Source organism: Carassius carassius, chromosome 9 (assembly GCF_963082965.1).
Source record: "Carassius carassius chromosome 9, fCarCar2.1, whole genome shotgun sequence".
Taxonomy (NCBI): Eukaryota; Metazoa; Chordata; class Actinopteri; order Cypriniformes; family Cyprinidae; genus Carassius; species Carassius carassius.
The window spans coordinates 35,319,746-35,331,213 of NC_081763.1; the positions used below are offsets into that span (position 1 = coordinate 35,319,746).

Consider the following 11,468-nt stretch of genomic DNA (forward strand, 5'->3'; position numbering starts at 1 on the left):
GATCGCTGTATTTAAAATTATATTTAAAACAATCAATACAGTATGGAAAATATCCATATAAACTGTATGCAAATATCCATAATATCACTGGCATGAAGATACATATTGCTGTAATCTGTTATTTGTAAAGCATTTTATTCTGACATCGAGTCCTTCCTTTCTGCAAAATAATTCAACACAAAATCATTTACTGAGCTCTCCTGAGGGCAGATTGTTGCAAATCAATGTGAATCATCTGAAAAACTCACCAGCTCTTCTTGCACAGATGATCTGCAGAAGAATCACAGTAGGAGCAGTGAACACTGCAAACTCAACAATAATCACAATCACTGCAGGAAAGATGAGAGACACAATCAAGAGAAAACAAAAAGACACAAACTGTGAAACTGGGAATTAAATCAAAGCTACGAAGCACTGAACAATATAAAGACGTGTGGTACCTCTGAATAATGATCCAGCAATCATATTGACTTTAGCTTCTGCTGGATCTGTGATCATACATGTTAATTCAGTTCAAACATAATGAACATAGAAAAAACCATCATCATCACATCATACTTGAGCTTCACATTACAGAAATGATAAATATGTAATGGAGCCTGTGAGAATTTCCACTGCTTCATGAGTCTGTCATCTATCATCGTTCAAGATTTTCCTTAGGAATCTTTTATGCTCAGAAATAGCACTGACAACATATGATTACATAAAGCAATTTATACCTTGTATTTTATGCAACCCGTCCCTTCCCCCAGTAAAATTAATTTCTCACCTGAACTCTTGACAGTGTATGTGACTGAGCTCTTGACTTGATCTCTGTGAGTAACTTCACATCTCCACTCTCTGTTGTGATCTTCATTCAGGAGTGTTGTATTCAGAGAGATGATACAGTGATCTGATGAGGATGATATCTGATATCTGGAGTCTGATCTCGTCAGTTTAACACCAGCCTGATTCACCCAGAACAGATGAATTCTCTCAGAATCGACCGAATCATCACAAGAGACTCGATGATATGAATACAGCTGACAGAAGAGAGTCACAGAGAGATCTGCACTGATCTCAGTCTGTGAGGATGAGACTGAAACACAGAATAACACACACATCACACACTCTTCAATCATCATGAGAGATTAAATCAAGAATTTACCCTTTTTAAATGGATCACATAATCATAACATTACCATGAAGAACATGCAGATAAACATGAGCATCAGGTCTTAGTCGTGGTCCACCCACACCAGTCCATTGTTGGCAGATGTAAGATCCATGATCTTCTGTTGAGATGTTCCTGATGTTCAGAGAGCAGTCAGACCCCAGACTCAGTCTCTCATGTCTCTCTGTGTCTTTCTTTCTCCCTAAAGCAATCAGTTCAACTGCTGCTGAATGACTGAATGTGTTATAGCTCCATGTAGTTGATGTACAGTCATGAAGAGCATTATTACAGGACAGACGGACATCTTCACCAGAACTGATGAACACATGATCATCATCCACTCCGCTGACACCTGAAACACAACAACATTGATAATTATTTTATACAGGTGCATCTGAAGAAGTTAAAATGTCAAAAACACATGTTGAAACACAAGAACATGTGACTGATCAGTATACTATTAATTATATTAATGTCAGCATAAAAAGCAGAAGATTCAGATCATACAGTATTTTTGTATCATTTAATACAAACAACACATATTGCATTCAGGAATAATCCAGTGTGTTCTGTATGAAACACAAGAATAAACTGATCATCTTTCTCAGACTGATCACACTGAGTGTCTTGAAGAGAAAACACAGATTTCTTTACCTGTGAGAAGTGAAGAGAGAAAGATCAGTCCCAGCAGACACAGATGACACTCATCAGACATTTTCTCTTTCTCTCAGTCTTTCTCTTCAGTATATGATCTCAACTCTTTCTTTAAACCCTCCCAGCTCCTCCTATGTTTCTTTACTTCCTCTGATCTACAGACTGAGTGTTGAAATGTACTAGAGCTGCTATATAGTGATGCTGTGCCAGTAAGCAAGCAAGTGTTGCTTCACATTTCTCCTGTAGATATTGATGAAATATTTTATTTATTCTATAAACGACATGTGTAGAAGTTGTTTTGATATTATGAAAGCCAGATGTATTTTGAAGGCCTTGTGGTGTAGGTGACTGTAAAAGGATGAGTAATGTTTATGTTGCAAACAAAAAACGTTGGCAGCTGATGTGTAATATGTGTTTCTCTGGGCATGTGGAAAGGGTTAAATAAAAGGTTAATAGACCAGCAAGTAAAATCACACAATTAAAGAAGAATCAAAGAGCTAAAAAAAGAGCTTTCCACCTCAACAGGTTAATCTCCCCTCGAGAGCCGAGCATTGACTGACGCTGGTGTTGTGTTGAGCTCAGGTCCTTCTGCGTTTTCTATAAACTGTCTAACCATAACCATAACCATAATCACTAGCACTGAGAAACGCATGGGAACAGACTTTGACATGACAGCCGTTGTGAAATATTTTCTTCAGTGTGATATCTGCATATTGTCAGCCACACTGACTCAAACCTCATCTGCCCTGAACACAATAGGCTATTCTTCACATAACTGTTAGTTTTACTTCTTTCTTTCAGTCTGCATTTCGTCAAATAGAAATAAAATCATTAAATTATTTGTGATCAAAATTGTTAGTTACTGAAAAGGTTTCCATTATCCAAGACTCACTTGTAGAATGAATTCTGAAACAGTTTTTAAGTATATTGAAATTATTAACATGAGCATCTCAGGAGAAGCGAGTGTTTCTATACATGGATCATAATGTGCTGCTTTTCCCTTTCCAGCCCTGAGAAAACACATCAGATCTAGAATCCTTTATTAACACCACAAACTTCAGCACATCTTCCCTTCAGCCGGTGGATTCGTCATTCCTCCATCCGCTATCGCAACCGCTCGCTCCTTATGTTTGCCTTAAATGCTCATAATTGATGGATGGACATATTCCAGCTAGAACTTTTTTTGTTCTAAAAATGTTCTAAGAACATTACCATTGTTCAAACAATGTTTTTAGCGGGTAGTATTATTTTTGTTCCCAGAAAATTCCCATAGCCTTGGATGGAATATTGTTCCCTCTGCCTGAGACAGAAGGTCCCTCCTCTCCGGAATTGCCCATGGCGAGCCATCGAGGCGAGATATTATTTCAGAGAACCACACTCTGTTCGGCCAATGTGGTGCTATCAGCAAGAGGCAAGACCCTTGTTGGCGAACTCTGGCTAGAACCCCCGGGAGCAGAGAAACTAGAGGAAACGCATACGGGCGCATTTTGGGCCATGTGTGCGCCATTGCATCCAGACCCAGGGGGAGAAGTAGAGGGGACATTGCGCTGTCTGATGGGAGGCGAAGAGTTCCACCTCCGCTTTGTAAAATTTTCTCCAAATCTGTTTCACTACTTCTGGGTGGATTTTTCATTCCCCCGTAGGCAGTGTCTGTCTGGACAGTAAATCTGCTCTCACATTCAAATGCCCTGGAATGTAAACTGCGCTGACTGACAGGAACTTGTCCTGGGCCCAAAGAAAAATCAATCAGAAAATTTAGATTTTCCTGACCTACATGTATGCATTTTAAGATGTCTTAAGGCTCAAAAATTGGATAACAATATATGTTTAAAACTAAGTCAGTGGGCAGTAGTAGCATAAATATTTTTTCCTTCTTTAACTAGTCAACATTTTTGTGCAATGAAAGGTTTAGTTACCCACACATAAAGAGTCATTCATCACCACCTACTGTTTTAACTTTGAGAGCTAAGAGCTAAACTCAATGCTATTTAGACTTTCAGTATGAAAGGTGCAAATGCTGACCAAGGAGAGATACAAAAGTGAAAAATTCCAGATCGATTGGTGAAATACTGGTGAAATATCAGCATTATTGGAATATCTCGTTAGGTTGCACTTACAAAAATATATTTATTCAATAATAGTATTATGTTTGTGGTGTTGTTAAATTGAGCCCACAGTTTTGAGCTTTGACTGATACAGTCTTTTCATTGTTATCTGTGCAAGTGAAGAAATTAAATAATGGGTCAGCCAATATTCATTTTTTATAATTTTAGATAAGTGATTTTATTGAAGGCTACCAGGGTAATTCTAAGTTTATTAAATTAATTTACAGTATGTGCACTCACTTTATTAATCCTATGCCCTGTCCAGGGGCAGCCCTCACCAATTTGGTGCTCTAGGTAAGATTTTAGCTGGTGCCCCTCGATAAGCCCCTCCCCCTCCCTCCTTAGTTACTGTTGCCCCCTTGGACAAACAAACTGAGTCTCCAATTACAATCGTCATGATCGCAGATCACGACATCCCAGATCAACACTGTTAATATATTGCAGAGTATGATTAAATTAATGAACATTTAACCAGTTTAATATGGAGAGACACTGAAATTTAGACCTTTGTTTAGGTGTTTTTGACCTACATTGTACGTGAGAACAGTGTGTTAGCATGGACTTTAACATTATTTTTAGCCAGAGATACCTTGCTGAAATGCAAGATTAATGTCCTGCTTGAGCAGATTAAAACTTTAACTTAATTGGAGTATGACAATATTAAAAGATATTAAAATTAGCATTTTTTTTGAGAATGGGATTGAATGCTTAGGAACATTTTGCTAGTTCTTTTTTTTTTTTAGTTTAGGAAATGTAATAAAATAAATGTCATTGCCTGGAATCAGTGTTAGTACCACAGACACATTGATTTACATTTTCATAGCATAAACATTATCAAACCAATGTGAGCTTCGCATCCCCCAATGTTTCTCTATGGCGCTGAAACCATAGACATAAATATACATATATATATATATATATATATTATGTCTATGGCTGAAACCTACAGATGTCCGAGTTTTGCTCCCTGTGCAACTGATACTCAACTGCCATTGGCTCATCTGTGTTTGAGGGGAGGGGCTTACCGATAGGTCAATCCCACCACCGATCATTCACACAGAAACTGCATAGCTTTACGACATGAAACAAATTACATATGAAATAAGGTGGTTGCACAATAAATAAACTGACATTAACTCATCAAGCAATTTAAATCAGAGAACTTTATCGTCCAAAGGCAGCTGCAATAAAAAAGCAGTCTTTAGGACATTTTATTTGTCCACATGCATCTTCCCATTCTTTTCTCCTCTTCTTATCGCTAGGAAATCAGTGAAGTCTTATATTGCTTCTCTTGTTGCCCTCTGACTGAAAATTATATCCAAAAGCCACACAATGTGGTATCGTATCAGTATTACATTGTCTTCAGTTGTGTATTCTGAGTTGTGTCAGTAAAAAGTGTCAGGAGCTCACTGAGTGAAACCATTTGACGTCATCAACGCAGAATGTACTGTGCACATAAAATAATGGAGCCCCCCATAGTGTTAAAACAATGTACATTTTAGGATTGCACTACATGGATTACGGGGATATGGGACAGTGAAATCATTGCGTTTGTATTTGAGCCTAGTGTGACGTGTCAGTGAGGTAACATAGTCGTTCACATCCTCCCACAAACAGGCTAATATCATCTTTCATTGTATATGTCAATGGCAGAATTGAGGCCTTGAGCTTATATCTTTAAAATCATATAGTGAGCCATTTATATAAAAAAAACAAGTCATCCACGTTGTAACCTTCCAACCGAGAACTCTCAGAAGGACTCATCACAGATACATTTATAACGGAGGACTTCATTGACTTATGGAATTAACCAGACTCAGAAACACAAACCAAGTACAAATACCCAAGTAATTGCATAAATGTTTATAATAATAATTAATTCCTTACATTTATTTAGCGCTTTTCTAGGCACTCAAATCGCTTTACATAGTCAGGGGGTATCTCCTCATCCACCACCATTATATCAAATATGTCACACAAAACCATCAAAACAGTGAATCAACAATTGAAGAGATGCATTTTCTAAGTTGACATAGTGAAAAGGGATATATGGTAGCAAACTTATCTGGTCATTGTCCATACCACAGGTACAGATGACGACAGGAGATTTGTCAAACAAGAAAAGAGCAAGAAAGTCCAGGAGTTCATTTCATATTCATATTCAGTCAATCCAGGCTTCAGTTCAGCTTACATTGCAATGGTGGTATCCTTGTAGCCCTCAACCATCTCAAATCTCAGTTGATCCAAGTCATCCAATGGTGATACTGGCATGACTAATTAGAACCCATTAAGAGCCAGTACAGCATAGGATGGGAGCATCAAGTAGAATAAGAAGGATAACTCCGTAGATGAGGTATCTATAAGAAGTCCTTCTAAATAAAAACATACAGGCTAACATTAACACCAAACATATTACATGAATCAATGTAACCCACCAAAACAATGATCACACTTACTTGGATGAGCTTAAAACCACAGTTTCTCAACCCAGACTCTATACATAAAGTTAGCAGAAGGAGGCCATGCTCCTCTCCAACCAAACAATACTCCTACTATACTTCTTCCTGCCTTTTATCCAGAGAAAGAGTAGTCTGGAGAGCCCCCTAGAGCATGGTAGTGGTACTACTGCTCAAAAACCAAAGTAACTGCTCTAAAGGCTGTTAAAACGTGAGTGTGAACAGCTTTCAGCAGCGTAACTGAGACAGAGCCACGCTGCACTACAACAGTTATAATAAATCACTCTCAATTTGTAAAAGAAATGATTACATGCATGAAAGTATGATTGTTCTATTTCTATTTTGCTTAAATAGTTATAATGTCAACTACAGAAAGTGCATACTTTTAAAAACCGGAAACAAACTTGATGAACAAACAGCATCTAGTCAGGAAGCTGATTTACTTTCCAGTGCTCTGGCATTTTCTCCTTTTTTCTTCATTTTTCCACTCCTGATATGTAATTGAGCTTCCTGATGATGAAAAACACTTTGAGCTTCAACTATTTCCTCAGTTTCATTTTCCTTTCTGCCTCGGGACACATGTGGGTGTCTTATAACTGAGCCGTAACCGCTGCCTGAGTCTTAATGACAGCTTTTAATTTGCTTTACTGGCGGTTCAGAGACCTAAACAACCAGTTACAGCTGGAAACAGCCTCGGTGGAAACACCTCTCTTCACAATAACTGCCACTGCAAACTGATGATGGAGCACAAACTGCAATTAGGAAAACTACAAGCCAAACTACAGCAGCAGCTCCTACACAAGCTTCAACATCTCTCTCTCTCTCACACACACACACACACACACACACACACACACACATATCAGCAGCCTCTCACGTCACTGTTTAACACTTCTTGCCACAACTGATCTGACCACAAGAAAATCAGCCTGCTATTCCATTAGATCAGTGCTAAAACCTCAAAGGATTCAGAAATATCTGTGCATTTGAAATGTTTTCATATAAGGCTTTCAACTGTCACTACAAAGGTAGTCTACATTTCAGGGTTTATGCAAACTTATACGTAGTCTTTACATATGGATATCTGTGAATAATAATGAGAACACATTGGACAGAAAGATTTACTTTTGCAAAAAGACAACCATCGTTTTTCTCCTGATTAAAATAACATGACAATCGATGATGGACTCGTGAAGCAGTTTATCTTTTATCATTTCTGTGATGTGTATGTGTTTCTGTGTTCATTATGTTTGAACTGAACTAACAGATATTTCTTTCAGATCTGGTGATTTCCCTTCATGAGCTGGTAATGTGAGAATGTTAAACTGTCAAGCAAAGCAACAGAGATGAAGAAATAATGAAATGATTAATTCATGATCATATTAATTCATTAATTTGAATAAACCAATGATCTCAGCAAACTTCACCTTTTCTCACAGCTGGGTTACAAGAGCAGATTTATTGGGTTAGGAATTATTATTGCCCAAAAATAATTAGCAAATGTAAAACAAACTTTGTTTGAGTATAAAGATATTTGTCCACACTGCGTGTTAATACAATATAACACAGAGTCTGACTCAAGCCCCGCCCATCCAGACACAAAGGACCAATGGGAGCAACATTTAGTGAGCAGCCAATCAGAATGAACTAATTTCAGCTCCAGCCACTTTATACATCTTCATCAGAGGTTTGTTTTTGTTGATTCATTTCTATTGGCTCTTGAAATCAGATTCCACTTCAGTCATGATCTAATTACTAATCATTTTACTTCTATGAGCCCTAAGAATCCCTCAGATATTTTGCTGTGAATTTAATGTAAATCTAATGTATACAATTATTGACCATAATAAAAGAGAAGATTTGAAAGGAGGACTTGTGGAAGTTAAAGTAAACTGCTCACATACTTTTATTCAGAAGGATGTTGATTTAATTTAAATTAGGGTTCAGATCAGTTCATTAAACAGTCTGGACTCATTCCATAGTTAACTGAAAGCAGCAGCTCGCTTACAGAAGGAAGAGGAAGTGACATCAGAATGAAGCAGATTCACACCTATCAGTCTAAACTGGGCTCAGAGATGAGCTCAGCTCTACTGCGGTCAAGCTGAGTTCTGAGTAACATGAGTGACGTGTTCCCAAACACAGCTGCTATAATTAGTGATGAGAGTCAACCATCTCATCTTAGTGAGAAGGTCTGGACTCTGAATAGATGCAAAACATCACCATTAAACTGTGTATGATACGATGATTCAATAATCACTATTTTCATAATCATTCACAGAAACACAGCACATAAATGACCTTCATATGTTCAATCAAGCAAGTGTGGAGACTGTAGTGAACACTTTGTTCTGAGAGTCTAGAGTTTTGTGAGAAGTTTGTCTGATGTCACTGTTCTGTCACTGAGTGGCACGTTCATCTTTATGCTCATAATGACAAGCCAAAGCATTCATAAAATATATCTTTTTACTACCAATTCAAAAACAGCATCTGTTTAAACAGCTCAGTCTGTGTTACAGCACACAAATCCAGCTCTCTGTGAATCATCAGGCGTCTGAGACTCGTGCTGCTGTGAAATCCACCGGCCGAAGGGAAGATGTGCTGGAGTTTCTAGTGTTAATAAAGGACTCTGGATCTGATGCAGAACAGCAGCATGTTATGATCCACGTGTAGAAGCACTTTAGAGACGCTCGTGTAGTTTTAGAATTAATTTCTTACAAGAGAGTTATGGATAGTGGAAAATAATAATGCAATTATTATTTTTTTCTAGAATTGAATGGCATGCAGGAAACTGCTAATCTTACAGTGAAGTAAAGAATGGCCTATAGATTGGGCTAAGAGCAAATGTGGTTAACACTATGCAGTTTACACTGAAGAAAGGAAAAATGTGACTATTATAACAACTCTAGCATGATTTAAACACTCAGTCGATCAGATCAGAGGAAGTGAACAAACACAGGAAGACCTAACGGTATTTAAAGAAAGAGTTGAGATCATATGATGAAGAGAAAGACTTTCAGGTCAGAACGAGAAAATGTCTGATAATAATGATCTGTGTCTGCTGGGACTGATCTTTCTCTCTTCACTTCTCACAGGTAAAGAAATCTGTGTTTTCTCTTGAAGACACTCAGTGTGATCAGTCTGAGAAAGATGATCAGTTTATTCTTGTGTTTCATACAGAACACACTGCATTATACCTGAACGCACTAAAACTAGACAGTTTCACACTCAAACATCTGATGCTGAGTTAATTTCATATTGAGAGTGTATCATTAAGAACTGTTAGTGTCACTGAAGCAGAACAAACCAAGAAACAAAAGCTTCTTTCAGTCTGACAGAAGAAACTCAAAGCACTGCTGCAAACTAATGAACTGCAGTCGAGTTTAACAGTCCAGAACCTGCTGCTGGGAATAATGAAGAAACTGAGACTGATCTGATCTGAACTAACATTCATCTTTTACAGCTCAAGCTGATTCAACAACAGCACGGACCTCAGTCCACCACACAAACTCAACTACAGCAGCAGTAACTTCTACAGAAGGTACAGTCGAAAAACTGAACTTTCACTGTTGAGAGTTTTACTGAATCATCTCGTGTCCGGATTAAAAAATACATGAAATAATTTAAATGAATGGTTTCAATGAAATAAAGTTAAAATCAAGTGTTAATTGTGAATTTTGAAAGTCAAGTCTTAATGTTCAGTTATTTGGACTCTGAGAGTTTCTGTAATGTTGAAGTGAAGTTTTAGTGGTTATAACTGTGCTGTAGAGTAGAGCTCGTGGTTTGGTTGTAGATGATGACTGTGGTGTTTGTTACTTCATGTTAATTCCAGTTCAGTGATAAACAGTGTTTTATTTGTTCACTGCATGTGATCTATAAGCTGCATATTTCAACTGTAGTCAGTATGATCAGCAGGTTTTGGTATTTTTGCTCTGTGTAGGTCTGTTGACCCGTCCTCCCCATCAATCATAGACGACACTCACTTACAACAGCCGCCCACAACCTGAGCTCCACGCTTCACCACAGTGGAAACAACTGACATGAACATACTAGAATCTGCTCAATATAGCTGAGCTATAGAAGTGACAAAACATTGACTAAGTTCAACTAAAACTAAACTTTTCCTTTTAATTCTAACATTATCAAGTAAAACAAATATACACAAGAAAGAAAAACGTTTTTTTCAGAGAATTTGTCCATTTTACTTCAGTTTATCTAGATCCAACAACTGAATTGTTGATTGTAGGAACTACTTTTTATTTATTGATTGATCTGTTGGAGTAGTTGGGAATGTGTATGTGGAAAATATCTGTTGTTCATGTTTAAAGGCTGTTTCCCAAAAAAAAGACAAAGCGAAGTGTGCTCTGATTGGCCATCTCTCCAGTGCGTTGTGATTGGCTGAATTCCTCAAGTGTGTGATGGAAATGTTACTCCCCTCACCATACTGTGATGCGTCTCCCAGCAGCACAACCAGACAAAAGCAGTAAAACCCATTACAAACTAAGCATTTGCTGCATCCAGTGGGGGACATAATTACTGATTATAATGACTTACACTGTCTTTTTACAAGTTGCGTTGCGTATCTCGCTGCATAAACATAAAACCTTGTCTGCATTTGTGATCTGAGAAACAAGTGCTACTTTACACTGCTCAAAACTCACGTTTGAATCATCAGTAACAAATTCTTTAAATATGAAAAATGTACTTACAGACAATGAGTCAGAAGCACCTGACTGTCCTCGCAAAGTAGAAACTGCCCCACTTTATAGAAACAGCTCTTGTGTCACAGACGTCATTGTATGCTACTGGTTCAGGAAACAGTCCTCCGTAAAATGTGCATTAAACGATTTGAAAAACAGCGGTTTAATTCACAGCTAGCCGTTGATTATCCCGCTTATGCAATGGTCATTTGTCAGCATATTAAAGATGTTAATAATATTCGCACTGCCATATTTGACTGGAACAATAAAAATGATGGTTATTTTCATCAGTTACAACTTGTTAGATGTTATTATGGTTACCAATGTTTTTAGGAAGGACAATAATATAAAACATGATTAACTGACCTGGAAATTCCCTGGGCAGTTAAATTAATTTAATCGA

The 11,468-nt window shown here is 37.6% G+C and overlaps 1 protein-coding gene across 1 annotated transcript; it reads right to left on the reverse strand.

Moving 5' to 3' along the window:
- Positions 1-644: 644 nt before the first annotated feature.
- On the reverse strand, positions 645-1,969 carry LOC132149791 (uncharacterized). The gene is made up of 4 exons (XM_059559189.1): positions 1,808-1,969; positions 1,182-1,505; positions 770-1,078; positions 645-655 (listed from the first exon to the last, which is right to left on the reverse strand). The coding sequence occupies exons 1-4, from the start codon at positions 1,866-1,868 to the stop codon at positions 645-647; spliced, it is 705 nt and encodes a 234-aa protein (XP_059415172.1). The 5' UTR covers positions 1,869-1,969.
- Positions 1,970-11,468: the final 9,499 nt, after the last annotated feature.